This window comes from Serinus canaria, chromosome Z (assembly GCF_022539315.1).
Source record: "Serinus canaria isolate serCan28SL12 chromosome Z, serCan2020, whole genome shotgun sequence".
NCBI classification, from domain to species: Eukaryota; Metazoa; Chordata; class Aves; order Passeriformes; family Fringillidae; genus Serinus; species Serinus canaria.
Genome location: NC_066343.1, coordinates 67,907,812 through 67,924,826, shown reverse-complemented (window position 1 = coordinate 67,924,826; position 17,015 = coordinate 67,907,812). Strand labels below are relative to the sequence as shown.

At 45.5% G+C, this 17,015-nt stretch overlaps 3 protein-coding genes across 9 annotated transcripts in view; 1 reads left to right on the top strand and 2 right to left on the bottom strand.

The window, feature by feature from the left end:
- UBAP1 (ubiquitin associated protein 1) overlaps positions 1-5,574 on the top strand; it is a 33,381-nt gene extending 27,807 nt beyond the window's left edge. For 4 of the 5 annotated variants that reach the window (XM_030236848.2, XM_050987435.1, XM_050987436.1 and 1 more), the window contains exons 5-8: positions 936-974; positions 1,427-1,624; positions 2,948-3,049; positions 4,355-5,574. In XM_030236848.2, the coding sequence (XP_030092708.2) occupies positions 936-974; positions 1,427-1,624; positions 2,948-3,049; positions 4,355-4,495 (480 nt within the window). In that variant the 3' untranslated portion in view covers positions 4,496-5,574. The remainder of the gene's footprint in view (positions 1-935; positions 975-1,426; positions 1,625-2,947; positions 3,050-4,354) is intronic. The other variant, XM_050987437.1, reaches the window with a different exon arrangement.
- UBAP2 (ubiquitin associated protein 2) overlaps positions 1-17,015 on the bottom strand; it is a 418,367-nt gene that overhangs the window by 178,935 nt on the left and 222,417 nt on the right. The gene's annotated exons all lie outside the window — the stretch shown is intronic.
- The window catches only part of KIF24 (kinesin family member 24), a 31,578-nt gene continuing 20,018 nt past the window's right edge, over positions 5,456-17,015 (bottom strand). For all 3 annotated transcript variants that reach the window (XM_050987415.1, XM_009095411.4, XM_030237410.2), the window contains 4 exons: positions 16,806-16,915; positions 13,729-15,909; positions 12,715-12,808; positions 5,456-10,566 (listed from right to left, as the gene is read on the bottom strand). In XM_050987415.1, coding sequence (XP_050843372.1) covers positions 10,426-10,566; positions 12,715-12,808; positions 13,729-15,909; positions 16,806-16,915 — 2,526 coding nt within the window. In that variant the 3' untranslated portion in view covers positions 5,456-10,425. The remainder of the gene's footprint in view (positions 10,567-12,714; positions 12,809-13,728; positions 15,910-16,805; positions 16,916-17,015) is intronic.

Here is a 17,015-nt window from a genome sequence, read left to right as displayed (position 1 = left end):
CATTGGTGGTAGTTTGGAATCTTTTTGCAAATAAATGGAAATTGTCAAAATCCTAGTAGATCTTTTCAGAATTGGTTTTCTGCAGAGGGTTTTTGTTGTTCAGTTTGGGCACTAAGAAGGCCTTTCTGAAGGATGTGGACAACCTTTCAAGCAATTTTTGTTGGCATAATAACTATTAAGAAATGCTAAAAACTGCAGTTCTTGGCCCACAATGATTTCTTGCAGTCTGTTCTAACTCTGTTTAAAATGCAGGAGTTCTAAATGTTTTTTAACTGAAACGTGCATCTTTGGTGGGGCCAAGGCCTGACTTTGTGCTGCTGTTAACTTGGGCAAGCTTGTACAAAGTGGTGGGGTGGTTCTGCAGGAGCAGAGCAGGAGCACAGCAGGGGACATGACCCAGCCCTGCTGGTGTGCTGAGAGTGGGACAAGTGCTCACATGTTTGAGCCAGTGTGGGACGTTGTTCCTGTGTGGTGTATGGAGTTCAGTGGTTGGGAATAGAAAAGAGGTGTATTTTTGTCTTACCCCTTCACATAGTCAAAAAGTCCAGAGAAGTCTTTAGGTAATGACTTCAAAGTTGTCACTGTTATTCAGGCAGTATAAACTTGGTGAGGAGCTGAACTGGAGCTGTGTGAACAAGCAGCTGTTACAGTGATAGAATAAACAGTCTTATAATTACTGTGGGGGTACACACATCCTTCTTGGAGTATAATCCATTTGTCAAGTCCTGAGAGGAGGAATGATCCTTATGATGATGATGATTCTATAGCTGCAGGCAGTGGATAATGTCAGCATCTTGTATGTGGAAGCCTGATCAGACGCTAAAGTCTCCCATCCTGTGGCAGAATCTTCTATAAAACCTTCCTTGCCCAGCTGTGGAAAATTCTGGGGACCAGTACATGATGTTTATACTTGTTTTCATTTGTGTGTTGTCCAGCAGGTACACCCAGATTACCAGGAAGCAGAAATCCCTGTGGTAAGTTTCCAAATACACCTGTGTGCTTGCTTGCATTGGATTATGTTTATGGTAATCTTGGTAAGTGGTGTTCCTTTGAGTACAGAAAACCATAGGTCATGAGTAAACCTGAGGTGAAGGAAGCAATCTGTGCTTCCTTTGAGGTGCAGGGTTTGACTGTATCCCAGCCTTAACTGTTGCAGGGCTTGGGTGTTCAAAGGCTTTGATCACACCAGTAGGAGAGGGTTCATTGTGGAGAATCTGGGTTGTTGATCATTGCTTTGAGAGTTAAAAGAGTATGATGGGAATCAGGCTGCTTGGTTTCGTCCTCACAGTGTGTAACTTCCAAAGAGCACTCTAGAAAACGTTTTGAATTAATTACATGGGGTGTCCTGGTTCCAGCACTAGGCAGAAACAGGATGTAGGGATGCAGGAGATGACAATCACCTCAGCCTCTTGGTTTTCTCCCCTAGGTAACACACCAAAACTTCACAGTGTCTAAAGTGCCCAATAACAGCAGCTGCACGAAGTGGCCGGGTGGTCTCACGGCTGAGCTGCAGCAGGGCCTCTCCCCCAGTGAGAGGCACTGTGTGGAGACTGTGGTCAACATGGGCTACTCACCTGAGAATGTCCTGAAAGCCATGAAGAAGAAGGGACAGAACATAGATCAGGTAAGAGCTCATGCAGTGCAAAGAAAAGCTTGATTACATGCTGGTTCTGTTGGGAAGCTGTCTTGGGTTTTCAAAATGGATGGGGGAAATAATGTTACTCCAATAGGGGGTTGCAACCTAAAGCTTGTGCTTATTTCTGGTGAGAGACTGCTAGAGTCAGCCATGCCTGCTGAGTTAGAGCCATGTCGAGTTTGGGATGGGCCCTTTGCTCTATGTGAAACTGTGGGGAGATTCTGGGTCTCCCCAAGAGCCACAAATGCATCCAAAGGAAGCTTAGCATGGCTCTGTGCCAAGAGCCATGTGACAGAAATCTAGCCACCTTCCCTTGTTCTGAGCACAAGGGTTTACAAAGCTGAAAATCTCTCCTTGTGGAGAGATTGGCCCCTGCAGGCCTGAGGCAGCTCTGAAAGGCTCCTGCAAGGCCCCACTGACCGACTTGTGTGCGCCCTGCTGCTGCTCCTTCTGCTCGAGCCTGCCTGCAACGCCTGCTCAAACCAGGTCACTGGGCACAAGGCGCTGCTGGGCAAAGCGTGGCTCTTGGATCTGCTTCAAACAAGCACTTCAAAGGGAGAGAACATGGCCCAACCTCCTGTGCTGACCCTCAGCAGGCTGTGTGCTGCACAGAGCATGTCCCAAGGATTCCTGCTTGTGGGACTGATCTGCTGGATCTCTCCCTACACATGGAGAGCAGCTTAAGCTGTGCGGTGGAGTGAACTGAGCTATCAAATGGAAAAAAAATGTCCCTTAAGAGGGCAGTTTTAAATCCTGCTCTACTTGCAAGTGCTGTTCTTTCACATACCTAGCGCTGCCTACCTGACCCTTCCCCTTAAAGCTGATGATGTATAAGAAATTTGGCAGCAGTGTCTGTGCGTGAGCTGGGATTTGCAGCTCGCTTGCTGGTATGCTGAGTTGATCTTCAAAGGCTGACTGCTCTCAGATTGCAACAGCTCTCGTGGCTGTCTGAGAGGAAGCTAAAACTAGACATTTCCTGGCTGCTGGACCTACAGTTTTATTTTTAAAATTTGTAGTATAAAAAGCATAATGTAACTTCTGCTCTGCCATCCGAAGGCTAAAGATACACTTCTGAGGCTGGTTTGACTAGAACAAAGGGGATGGTCAGAGAGCACAGCAGGATAGAAGGGTTTGTCTGCTTTCTCTGCACAAGTTCTTCTAAAAGGAATGTCTCAACTCTGCTAGGAAGAACTGTATCTCTGTCCCTGGTGAAACATTGGGTGGAATCATGCTCAACTCCTCTGCAAGGACATTCAGCTGCCTGCTGCAAGTGCCTCTCTGCAAACAGTTTGTTTTCTTCATTCCCCACAGGTTTTGGATTACCTGTTTGCACATGGACAGCTTTGTGAGAAGGGCTTTGATCCACTTCTTGTTGAAGCAGCTTTGGAAATGCACCAGAGTTCAGAGGAGAAGGTGAGGGTGCAATGTGTGCAGGAATACAAAAATATGCTGTGGCAGGGAATTCCAGCAGCAATTCCTCTAGCTGATGTAATTCTGGCTTTCATGGTAATGCTGCCTTGTTTCCGAAACTGACTGCCAAAGGGCATCTTTGTGTTGATAAAGCTAAAAATCGTTAAAGCTTTAGAATTTGTCTGTGCCATTCTATTAGTCTCATTTGCATCCATTTTTATGGGCACAGGATTTTTTTAAGACCCTGCTTATTGTGGTCATATTGTTTTGAATACCCAGAGTTACCTTGTGGGCCAGGTGCTTGGTACAGATACACAGTTAACTTCAGCAAGAGCAAATTGTCTTTCAAACCTTGCCACCTTACCCTGGCCATGAATTTTCACCCTTGTGCAAGTGCATCTGCCCAGCTGCTCAGCAAATTGGGTTAGGGCTTGCTCTGCAAGAAGCTAGAAAATTCATTTGTTGGGGTCTGGTTTATGTCCAACTGCTTTACCAGCACCAAAGGTACAGCAGGAGCAAGTAGGAAGGGCACAGGACAGGAGGATCTTTTAAAAGTCTGCTGGCCTATTGTGTGACAAGTTATTACATGAAGTGTTTAGAGGTGCAGCCCAACCCCCTCAAACATAGATATATGCCTTCCTGTCTTTCTAATCTCCTGATTGCCCATTTCAACCTGCTTGCTTGTTTGGGATTTTCCCTTCCGCTGTAGGGGAGCAGATGCGCTGTAAATGGCAGAGGACTCATAAAAGTGATCAGCTGACTCACTACTTGCCATTTTATTTTTCAAAGCTCAGGGAGAATTCACAGTTGATGTTGGAAATATTGTATGTACTCAGTGGGGTTTGTGCTAATCCCCCAAGTCCGCCCTAGATCTGAGAAGCCAGTTGATAGCAAGGGCTGCTGCGCTGTTCCCAAAGTCCAGGTAACTTTAAAAAATATCAGCTGCAGCAGGAGCTGCTGGATGGGGCAGCTGGGTGCAATTAAGCAGCATTTTTGGGATCCCAAGTTGGGCCAGGTTGATAAATTAACTTCTAAGAGAGACACACCCTGGCAGACTGAGCTTTGGTGCCCTGGTTGAAGAGGGTTTTGGAAGTGAAGGATGGCAAATAGGGGACCAAAGGTCCCTGTGGGCTGCTGTGCCCAGAGCTCTGGTGTGAGCAGACTTTCACCCAACAGAGCTGGAATGGGCTGTGCTTGGGGAAGAGGAATCCACAATCATGCTGCTGAAGACAGGCTCTGTGCTAAACCTCCACCAAGGACTGAGCCGTCTGCTTTTCTCTTGCAAATAACAGGCTGTCTGTCTTTCAGATCACAGAACTTCTCCAATTAATGAGTCAATTTAAAGAAATGGGCTTTGAACTCAAAGACATTAAGGAGGTCTTATTATTACACAACAACGACCAACACAATGCTTTGGAAGATCTAATGGCCCGTGCAGGAGCCAGCTGAAGACACATTCCTGGATTCTTGGCGTGCAACGGAGCAGGACCAGCCCTGCCACCTTCACATCCAGTGTGACTTGCTCTCAGCGGAAGGAGTCCAGCTTTTTGCATACAAGGGAGAGTGACTGAGCAAGCCTGCCTGCGTGCATCACTCCAGCATTTCTCTTTCCACTGAGGGCCAACTTTCATTCTTAAATTAAATTTTAAAGTGTCCTTTCCTAAGTTTCCTTTTTCCAGCTTGGCCACGGAAAGTTGAGACTGCCCAGCCTCGACTGGAATTGTACATAGGTAGAGATGGAGTGGTTCCCCCCTCATTGTTGCACTGGAGTTGGACAGAAGAATATTAAGTTGGCTCTGAAACTAGGATGCTTTGGTTCTTTGAAGCTGCTTTCACGGTGTCTTGTCTGCTTGTACTGAATTACTTGACTGTGTCACAGTCCAGAGTACTTGGTTAAGTTTGACCTTTAGTGCAATGGAATTTTATTTTTTGGTTGAAAGTTAGTCTGTAACTTAGTAAAACACTGGTTCAGAAACTGTCACTGTGCATAAAGAGAGAACCTTGGGTGTTTTTGTCCACTTGGTTTTTGTTTTTTTCCCATGCATCCAACACTTTTGCCAGACATGAGTGTCCAGTGCTGAGTGGTAGGTTCCCTTGAAGCAGGTAAGCTGTGAACTCGACCCGGACCTGCAACTTGCGTTGGTTCTTGAACCTGAAGGCAGAGAGTTGGGGCTCAGTATTTTCAATCCCCCAGGCTTGTAGGTTAATTAAGACAATGCCCTGCTAGAAAGTCAGCTAATCTTTTTGTTTTAAATAATACACAGTGTGATGCAGGAGATTTCTTTCAAGCACTTTCTTAAAAACAAATATACTCACTGCATTAGTTCCATTTTTCACACTGCTATAGAATTACATAATAATATCTAGTACTACAAATCAGGTTTGGGGTTGTTTTTGATAGTTCAAAGCATTACATTGTACATTGATCAAGTTCTAAATACATGAAATATCAGCAGTCTTGAGGAATCTCTAATTTGCTAAATATTTTGATTCTGCAGAAGAACAACTAATAAAACCCTGAAATATAACTCCCAGTGTCATGGTTCCCATCTCTCATGCTCTTTGACTTCAGCAGACGGGGACCTTGCTGGATCCTGCCTGCCCAGGTGCTGCCAGCTCCTGTGGGCATGTGTGAACACTGTTGGGGAGAACAACCAGAGGTCTCTGGGCTGCAGCTGCAGTGGTAGAAGGTGCTTTGCTTCTTTGTGGCTTATTTTTGTTTTGTGGCAGAACCCTAGCCTAGGGATCCAGACTCACGTTAGAGCCTGGAACTGGAGCGTCAGACTGCTGGAAGGCAAAATGTCTCATCTCATTGCACCAGTGTAGGTTTTCAGTAGGAGGTTTCAGCTCATCAGGATGCCAAAGGAGATGACATTTATCTCCGTTATGTTGTTAGCTCTCTATGACCAAACATCTAATTTGGGCCCAGTGTGCACTCATGGAATTCTCTGTGGGGTGCCCAACTGTGTGAATTAAATGTTTACTTAAAATGATGCAAGAGAGGGATCTGCTCGCAAGTATCTAGATGTGGAGAGGGATGATGAGGAGGAGCAGGGCAGGTTGCCTTGCACATACCCCATAGTGTTGACCTTCACCATTTTCTAGTGGTGGAGCTGAAATAAAGATTGTCTAAGGACATTCAGCAGCTGGTAGGACAGCAGCTGCTGCCTCTGTGAGTGCAGGTAATGCCCAGCTTTTCTTCCTTCCCAGGTGAGAAATGCAACAGTGAAGTGAGGAAATGGGGTTCCTGATTAATTGGAAAACGTTGAAAACAAAATTCAAACTGCTTTGCCATCACTGCTGAGAGCATTCGGTTATGTTGCTTGTTCTGGTTTTCTCAGAATTGCTACCCCGGTGAGTCCCCGTCTGGTACCAGACATTCCAGAAGGGGCAAGAAGTCTTTGCCAGCAAAGAAACAACTATTTAGACCAAACCTCTGAATAAAGTAATCTCTGATTGTATTAGTGTGCGGGTTTTTTTTTTCCCACAGTTCCTCTAAAGGTCTGGCTCTTAACCCCACAGAACAATTGCTCTGCTTTTGGAACTCTTGGGGAGGTGAAGATGGCAGCTGTGGCAGCTGTGAAGATGCAAGGTCTTATTTCAGAGAGGCATGCCCACCCAAATCTACCCTGGGGACGCTACTCTTGCTTTGGCAGTGATGTTTCTGGATTTAAATCCTTGGGTGGCTGAAGGCATGAAGGGTATTGGTATGTTGGCATCTCAGAGAAGAAAATAGCACAAAGTGAGTGGATTAGGGGGTGGCTTAGACAAGAGGAACCGCTGAATGAATGTGTAACAAGAGACCCCATGTGACCAGAGTTCAATGTTCAGGGTGCTGTGCAGCACTTGTTAATCTGGTACTGTCCAGGCACAGTTCATTGGGGCTTGGGGGAGGTCCTGGTGGGAGTGAGGCTGGGCTCTGCCCTGCTGCTGGCTGGTGAGATTGGCTGCATCCCTGGTCACTCTCACAACTTCTGAGCTTTTCCTTAGGCTGTGAGGTCGCATTGATTTATGTCCCTGCTGTGCCTTTGTCAGAGGTTCTGTCTGAGGTCTGTGTGCCTGGGTGGGAAGGCTGGTGAGAAGTGTAGACAGTGCCTAAACTCGTGGTTGTGCTTTCAACAAGAGCATCTTTGAGCTGTCTGCTGCTGGTTCTGGACAGCAGCAGCCTGGAAATGGCCCTGGTACTGCAGAGCCACCCTTCACCCCCATGGCAGCCGAGGGCTCCTGATCCTGCAGTTGGGCTGCCCAGTGCCCCAGGGCTTTTGCTGCCGGCCTTGTGGCTCCTGCTGTGGATCTGTTGGAGCACAGAGCCTGTGTCAACAGCATTCTGTGGCTGCTCTCCAGGCCAGGAAGTGTCAGTCCAGCTGTGTGTCAGGGCTCCTCAAACTCTCCACACTAACAAGCCCTGTGAAAAGGGGAGCTCGTATAGATTTCCAGCCCCACTTAATCTTTTGTAGTCAATCAAATGGACATTTTGATTATGTTTACTAAAATGATTTTCACCAGAGTTCTGTAGCAAACGGAATTTTATTAAATTCTGTCAGCTATTGAAATAAAGTATCAAGCCTTTGCTAATAAGCATTAATAGTCATTGTTGCATCTGAATGCAAAAGTGAATCCATTTTAGTTCTGTATTTATTTGATGGTATGAGGCCAAGCTCTCTAAATCTCTTAGATTGCTTTAATGACACTTTAATGCATGTTCAAGTTGAAGTGAAAACCTTTTGCAGCAGTTGTCAGTGAAATATCAAACAGTAGGAAGGGGATGACACTTAACATGTTCATTTAGCACATTTTCACACAAGAATTAAAGCAGCAACTAGGTAATAAACCTCAAAGGAGAGAGAAAAATGTTACCATTTCTGACAACAGCTGGATAGTTTCTGTTGCGTATGAGGAACCCATTGTTGGTATCTGGAGCGTGTAGCACTACAAGCATATCCATGTTATTGCCAAGGATGGGCTGCTTTTCACAGCCAGATGCTTTATTTCTTTATTTTGGTCAACTCTCACCTTCAGTAGAGAAAATAAAATTTGGAGAACAGACATAATAAAATATTTAAAAAGGTATAGTCGTGGATTGGCTGGATAACCCATTTAAAAAAAAAGATTGTATCAGACATTGGAAAATTGTGTGTGGTTGTTGTTTTGATTATTTGTTGTTTCTCAGTGTCCCTGGCTGTTCCTCAAGGGAGCAGATAGTTCCTGCTCTGGGAATTGCTGCTGGGGCTCAGATCTGCCAGACTTTTTTCACAGTAGATCAGATGGGATTCACAGGTGGCTCCAATCTGGCAGCTGACTTAACTCATATCTCCTCTGCTCACAGAAATTTTTGGTCACTCATCTGTCTTGTCACAACTGTGCCTGCAGATTCCAAGATTAGGACATGGCACTGTGGGTTGTGCAAATGATTTTTGTGTGTTGCTGTAAGACACTCAAAATGCCTGTGAACATACTTTGCTCAGCTGCTTTTTAAAAACTTGAAAGAGTGATCAGCCAACACTCATTTCCCAAATGTCAGAGTATGTGGAGGGAAAATTTTCCTCCTTTGCACTGTTTCTGACTGGGCATCACATTTGCCTGTGACCTGTGCTCACATCCTACAGTCTGACCTTTTCTTTGGTTTCAAATTGACTGGCCAAAATCCTCAGCTGCTCCCTGACTGCAGTTTTTGCTGCATGCTCGCTGAGAATGTGCTGGGGAAACTAAGTGCCCACATGTAATTTATGCTATCAGGAGGACTACCAAACTGCCTTGTATTCCCCTCACCTTGCTCACAGGAAAGCTCTCCCTGACCCCAGAAAGTGGAGGGAATTGGTGGTTTTAAACACTTGCTCCTCCCTGTGGTTTTAGCAGAGTGCTGATCTCTCGCTGCTTTACAACTCTGGTGGCTGTTGGGCACCACTGCTCTGTGCCACGCAGAAATACCAAGAGTCTTGCTTCTGGGATGCCTCATCTCCCTGGGTGAGTGAGGGAGGCTTCCAACCCAGGTTCAGGTGACTTGCTGCTGGCCTGTGACCAGGACACAGGAACCATTTTGAGAGCCATAACCTCAGACCCCAGAGAAACTGCTCTCTGCTCCACAGAGAAATCCAGTCTCAGCTGCAAGATGGAGATTAACCAGTGCTAAAAACAACTCAATAGTCAGGGGAATGAGGTGGGATTTGCTTTTGTTCCCCAGGCCTATGCTGGGTGACATTCCTGGGAGTGTTTGCACCAAGTATTCATCCCAAAGTGTCACTGCAATTACAGTCCTGCTGCTCAGCCCAACCTGGGCTCCTCAGGGAGGCTGTGCAGGCAGGCAGCAAAACCCACAGCTGGTCAAACAGCAGTGTTCCATTCCCCTTGGCATTTCTGGCTACTGAACAGGCTTCGAATGAGCTACCACAGGCATTACTGAGGAGACACAGAGATGGATGAATGTGCTGCGACAGCCCTAATTTTGGAGTGGGAGCACACACACAGCATGTTGTCAGCAAGCATGGCTCAAGGTCACTTGTGCCTTCAAAGCAAGTGGGCTGGCTTTGTGGTTCAGATGCAATGCATGCAGCACCAGGGCTTCTGCAGAGCTTCAGCTGATGGCTCTGTAGCCCTTGATTCAAATACCAGTTTCACATAACAGTGCTGTCAGCAGCTTCTGGAAGGCAAGTGCCTCCAAGCAGGCCCCTTTTTCATGTGAGAAATCTGTTCAACTCTGCTCAGTGCAGGCATTAGATGTGGTGTGCTGCAGGAACAGCTGCTGGCATCTTCCACTGGGCAGCAGCATGAAACCCATGTGCTTATTAACGTGCCAGATGGAACCTTTGGTAAGAAGTCCTTGCTAAACCACTCCTTACCCAAAACTTCTTTCAGGAGCTCTGGAGGGTTCATCCCAAGCTTTAATTCAACAATAGGTTTCCTTCTTCTGAAACTGACAGCATTTCACACCCTGCCTTGACTTCCAAATACTTAAGGTCCAGACACCTTAGTGTAACAACTCCTCTCTTTCCTGGCTTTTGTTTGCAAAGACTTTTCTGGGTAGCTATTGAGCATTTCTGTTCTGACCTGTATCTGGCTTCAAAGTTATCTCCCTTGCTTGGTAACACAGGATTGCGTTTAACATGTGAGACGACTTGACTGCTACTTGGTGAAATATTTAAAGGCTGCTGAATTGTTACTGTTCAGAATGTGGCTTACTGGTATTAATGAAATACAAAGCTTTTGGTGCCATTTAGTCATCTCTCATTTACTCAGAATTATCTCCATCCTTACATAAAACACACACTAGTCACAAACATCAAACTAAAAACTATCCCCTACCACCCACACTCTGCAGCACCAAGTGCAGCAAAGTGCTGGCTGGGGTTTCCTGTAGCTGCTTCAGTGCAAGCAAAGAAGGTCTAAACTGGTGGACGTGTTTGCAGTGATTTGTCAGCGCCAGGGGAGGCTGAACAGAGCTGAAGCTGGGCTCGCATTGTTTGGACACACTTTGACTTCAGCACCAAGATTTCATCCAGCGTGGCCGTGAAATTCTGAAAATCCTGGCAAGGAAGGCACAAGGAAGCAGTAGGGAACAGTATCAGCAGGTTGAAAAAATCAGCATATTTTTCACACTGCAGTAAAAGCATTCTGCAGACTAGTAGATTAAATCAGCATTTCCTTATTAAGTAACAGCCCTCACAGACAAAGGTCAGTGCCTCTAAATACCAAGGTTCACTGACTCTGGTAGTTTTATCTGTTGGCGAAATTACAGCTCATGTAGTGGCTTAAAAATAAAAATAAAGCAGCTGCTGTCACTCTTCTACTCTGGTTAGCTTTTCAAAGGTTTGGCACTGGGACTGGTCATCCGGTTTTACCATGTACTGAACTCTGTTCCTGACACCTCTCATGTTGGATTTGTCAATTATGAAAATAAATGATGAGTTAGGCCACTATAGCCCAATCTTGAGACATGAAAGGGATTTATTTCCCATCTGGTCATGGGGCCATGGCTGCACGTCTGCCATGAGCAATACTAGCACTGTATCCAGCCTCAGCCCAGGGAACTCTACTTTTCATAGCCACATGGATAAAAACCAGTATGGAACTGTGATTATAACTGGAGTTTTAATCCTAGAGTTTTTTAAGTAGGGCTTGTATTAGTAAGGGAGCACTTGGACATGCTCTGCTCTCCAGCTGAGAGTAGTTTGATGCCCTTGTTCACAGGTCTGTGCCTGAGAAGCTGGGACGTGTCAGCATCCCCAAGGCTGGGAAATTCAGCTGCTATGTATGAAAATCAATCATGCAAAAGCTTATTTGGGAGTACTCCAGCTGTATCTCCTGCACTGCCTCTCTGTCCTGCAGGGAAATCAGGACCGTGATGAAGACTAGCCCAGCTGCTGTGGCATATTTTTCTTAAGCACTTTAAATATTACTTTGTTCAGTGTGTGTCTGATCTTGGCAGGAGTTTCTCTTGCAGCCAAAGTTTCATGGCTGGAGAAGTTGAAACTATCTGCAAATGGAAGGTTAGAGGCTGATGCATGAAGCCCAAGCATATTTCATTACCCAAAAAAGGTCATGCTGTGAAATAAAACTACAGGGTATATTATTCACACACTGCTGGGAGGCCTGGCAAAAATTCTGCTAGCCAGAAACTAACTGCTTGCTGCAAGGGGCAAATAAATGTGGGGGGGAGAGCTGGTGTCCAGTGACTAACAGACTTAAGAAGAACAATCTCAGAAGATTAAAAAAAATTAGGAAGATGAAAGATAGCTTTGTTTCACTGCATTGTCTGCCACAAAAATAATACAGTTTTTATGTCTCCTGTGCTGCTTTGTGAACTGCATGTTATCTGTAAAACAGCATATGCAGCTGGAAATCACAGTGAATAAGCCACGTGGTGGCCTCACTCCAAAGCCCCTGAGGGAAGAGTTCCCATACTTCAGATCTGAACTGTGACAGGAATTAAAATGGTTTGGTAACGCAATGGAGCATGGCTTTACTGAGATGGTGAGGGAACTGGGGAAGGCAGTTCTCACTGGAAATTGTCCATAGTCTGGATTTTCACATAGGTGTGACAGGCATCTGTTGGGACACAGGAGAAACAGAGACCCGGGATTGCCCAGCTAGCAGTGGGGCCATGCAGGTGCCAGTTTTTAGGTCTAGGGTACCACTGTCATCTGAGGCAAAGACAAGCCAAGAAACACTTGAGTAAGCAAAGCCAAGAGCGTGTGAGGTACAAGCCACAGTGGTCAGAACTAGACCCGGGTTGTTGGCACACCTGCAGTGTGATAGGCAAAGAGGCTCCCAGAGGGAAGAGCCAAATCCCATCAGTGTCCTGCCCTAGGGGTGTAATCTGTTCTGTGGGATTGGTTTATTTGTCCCAGCCTGCAAGAACTGAAACATCACAGGAACAGATGGCCGGTCTGGTACAGTCTGCCCTGTGATGCAAGATAAGGGAAGGCTTTCTTATCAGAGACAAGGGCTTCAGGACTGGCCTAAGCATCTCCTGCTCCCAAAGGGCCTGTCAGAGGGGAGACTGCTAGGCACAACAGGCACTGAAAATGAAAGGCCTCTCCCAGGACTAAGACAGGCTTTGGAGAGGGGCTTGAACTGACAAGGAACATCACACCACTAATTCAAGTTAATAATCTCTAAGATTAATTTATGCAGGTTCAACGGGTACCAAAACCATAATCTGAAACACTTACCATTGCTGACATCTGGTTTATCAAGCACTCCTCTTTGAAGCACAGGTGTGCCAGTTCATCCAGCTGCTGCTGATGAGCACGAATTAGAGTCTTTCTGATTAACAAAAAACACACACTGGTTACACAGCTTGTAGTGTAATCACTCCTGGTAATCACAGCTGGCCTCAATAAACCTTTAAGAAAGAGGAGTACACCAGAGGAAGCCTTGCTGTCCTATGTCCCTGGCACTCAGGAAGGGCACACCAGTGCTCCAGTGCTCCTCTGAAGTGCAGAGGACTGCACTGGTGTGGGCTTCAGGATGAGCTGGGTGACGGAGGGCTGCTCACAGAGGAGTGACTACAGCCATTCCTTAGCACAGGCAGCACACAACTGCTTTTCACTGTAGGAGAATCAAGAAGCACAACAATCATCTAATTAATAGGTGAAATGGTTTATGGCCATGAGTCTGTAAGTAATTCCAGTGAGAAAAACAGGCTGAGCAGGAAGGCAGTGATTCCTCTGAGCAAGTTTCACTGACCAACACTGTATTCTCAGTCAAGTAAATGCAGTCCAGTCCCTGGGAGCTGACAGTGGCAGCTCAGAGTACTCAGAAGCTTTATATCTACATCTTCAGTGACTGCTCAGCTGCTCTAGCAGCTTTTCTTTTCATTGATGAAACAGCTATAACCTGATTATTGGTGGAAGGTTTTGATATATTTTAGGTACTTTACAGCTTATAGTAAGCTAATTAATTACTGAGAACTGCAGTTTCTATTATAATATTTATTCCTCTAGCTTTATCCTAGAAGCTCTAACATAATAATTGGCTTCCTGTGAGATTTTAAAATATCACTAAATAAAAGCAACAATATATTTTTAAGATAATTACTATAAATTATGATTCATCTTATAATTATTTAATTGAACGATTAAACATTGGTTTTTGAAGTACATAAAAGTACAAACAAAGGCAAATGTATCACATGTCCAGATTTTCTAAGCTTCACTACAAACTTCATGATGAGCAAGACTTACTGTGCCTTTTCTAGGGCTTCCCTCTGCCATTTCCCCATCTCTGGTGCAGCACTTGGAGCACAGCTGCTGGACACATGTGAGGGGCACTTTGCATTTGCTATTGGCTTATTATCTTTGGTTGCAAATCCTGCATCTGCAGCAAAAGTCTCTTGTGTAAAAATACTCTGCTTTGACTTGTTTTTTAGCAACCCTGTCTCCTCATTGCCGAACGATGACTTGGCAGGCTCTTCAAGATGGGTGAGGTCCTCATTCCTCAGCCCTGGCTTGGGCTGCAGCAGCCGGCTGCTCTCCTGGGAGGGGGGCTCTGGCCTGGGGATGGCAGATCCAGCTGCAGATGTTTCTGTAGGGTCATGCCGACCAAACAAACTGCGCCGGACTCCCTGCTTGGATAAAACTGATCCCAGGTGGCAGCAGCACGGCTTCACACGGCCACAGGTGGGTGGGAGCTTCTTTTTCGTGGCTTGAGAGGAGCCCAGCAGGGCACAGAGCCTTCCCCCGTGGCTGGGCTGCTCCGCCAGCTCCAGCATGCTGTCGGTCATAGATCTGCCTCTGGTGCACTGCCAGTCCTCGTCCTCAAATCTGCTCTGGGCGTCACTGTCCGGCACCTGCTTCTCACCGTGGGGCTTCTCTTGGTTGGAAGACGCTTTCTCTGTTTCAGTTGTGTCCTCACCATCAAGAGGCGACACCAGGAGTGGGGCCATGAGCTCAGAGGTGAAGTCTGAGGAACAACTGGAAGAAACAGAGTGGCTGACTCCATTTTTTCGAGCTTTCCATTTTACACCGCCTCCTGCAAGACCAGCCTTTTTAGCCGAAGTGGATTCTTCCTTCTCCTCATGCTGGAGTTCAAACTCTTTGCACTCTGGAGTTCCTGATTTCAATACAGGAGATACATACGGGGTTGAAGCATCCTTTTCTGGAGTTAAGGTGGCTTCGCTGGAGTAAACAAGACGTCTGTGTTTGGACTTGTATTCTTTGTGATCAGCTAGGAAGTCCTTCTCATTTCTCCAGGTGCAAGCAGGATCTTCCTGCAGGCAGTAAGGTTTTTCTGCAGTATTGCTTGGAGGGAATTCAACAGCTAAGTCATAGCTCCAGTCTGCAGGAGTTTTGCTGCAGCCTGCATTTTTAAAGGATTCCTCTGCTTCTGAGCTGCCCTCACTACAGTCCCAGCTGTCATCTAATCTGTGATCTTCCATGGGTACTGAATATTTAAAAAATAAATCCTGCCGCTTTTGGCCTTTTTGCTCTTCTTCGGTTCCTTGCTCTCTTTCATGAAGAAAAAATGAATGTTGACTGGATTTGCTGTTATTTCCTCTTTTCACACTCTTTTGACTACAGACAGGTGAGAAAGAATCTTCACTGAAATCACTGTCATCCAGATCTTCCTGTTGTATCCACTCTTTGCTCTGCCCTTCAGTCGGAGGAAGGTTCAGCTCCTGCTTCACTTGAATCTCCTCGGGCTTGTACTGCATTAAAAACCTCTCAAGGGGTTGATAGTTCAATTTTTGCTTTAGAATAGGGGGTTGCTGAAACTGCTGGTGATAAAGACGTAAGTGCTCTTCCCTTTCTTTCTGATATGGAGGCAGGTATGTCCACGGTTCAACAGACTGTTTAGCAAAAGTATTTCCCCATTCCTGTTCACTTTGGAGATTGCCATCTCCAAAGGAATTATCTTCATTAGGAATATATTGTTTCTGAAGAGGTTGCACTGTCTGAACTTTCAGGCACTGGACAGGTGTTCTGTTTTGTATATACTTGTCTTGCTGGCCACTCTCTTCTGTTTCTGATGCGGCAATGAAATCCTCTACCGAGGAGCTCTTTTCAGAGAGGGGGGATAGATAATTTTTCTTCAGGGGATTTGTTATTTCCAGGACTCCCTTAACTGGGGTGGTGTGGTGGAAGCAGGGAGTGCCCGTATCTCCCATGTAGGCATGTCCTTTCCCAGTTCCCTTGGGGGTAGAGGTAAGAGGGACACCAGGTGGCTGGAGCGTTGCAGGATATGCCTTTGGTTTTGTAGCACTTGAGGGATGCTGTAGGCCTAGCTTTACTTTCTTTGGAGAGCTCTTTTCCCCAGGAGGCAAAAAGGGAGTGCCTGGGATATGCTTTGGAGATACATTTCCAGCTTTGCGACGCCTTTTTGTGACAGGTGTAGGATATCTAATCCCTTTCTTCAGCTCTTTGACCCTGTAAAAAAGAGGCTGGATTTAGAAGATGTCATGCTTTCAGATAAATAACAGCATCTTCAGAACAAATTAATGCTTTTACATACTAAGACTAAATATTGAATTCAACATCATGGTTTGTTTTCTGTCTGTGATCTTCACAGGTATCAAAACCCTTTTGCTAAAATGCCTGGACTTTTGTAAAAATCTATAGCAGTCTTTTTAAGCTCTTCCTTGAGCAGTGCATAATGGATCTAATGAGTGGAAATGGCCTCAGTTTCAGTGCAAGTGCATTTCCACACATTATAATGCAGCAGAACCAGCTGGTGTTTTCCACAGCACATCACAGAGCCCCACAAGGCTCAAAGTAGGACTTTTAAAGTAGCTGCAGTGGGGCTTCTTAGCTCAGGTGATGTGCACAGGGCTGAACTGCTCCTGGATCAGAGTCAGCAGTACAGCTGTTAAGAGCTGATTAACTGGTATCACCCTTACCCCTACCACCCTGACCCTCAAGTCATCTCTTGTCCTTTTAAGACCAGCATTGCACAGCTTGTAATTTACTTCCTGCTCTGCAGGAGGGAGGGTGAGAGCCTTGCACACATTCTAAGTAGAATCAAAATACAAAAATTAATCAAAACTTTAGATTGCTAGGGTCAGTAAACCTGCAGTTACAGGGCACACAGTGATATTTTCATCACTGAAAGCAGCCATCAGAAAGTACTTACAAGACACAAAAAAATTTAAGACAAAATATAAGAGTTGGAATAAGTAACAATTTTATTAGCTTTTAAAAAATTCTGTTTCTTGCCTAAATGGACATTTTCAATTCAACTATAGTAAAATGTAATGGCAAACATCATGCATTACTTTTTTACTTTGTGATTTTCACCGTGGCAAGAACTGAATTTCACCTCCTACCTGTCAGCATATCGCAGAGTGTTTAGGGTGTGCTCTGCAGCTAGGTTGCTCGGTGAAACATTGGCTATCATACATGTCTTGGAATTGCCAATGAAAGAGTCTTTCAGCACCTAGGGTTTGAAGGAAAAAGAAATTGGGTTCTTAGCAGTTCATGTCTCTTGCACATCCTGTAAATTAGCAACATCTACAAAAGAAATTCAACATGAGGTA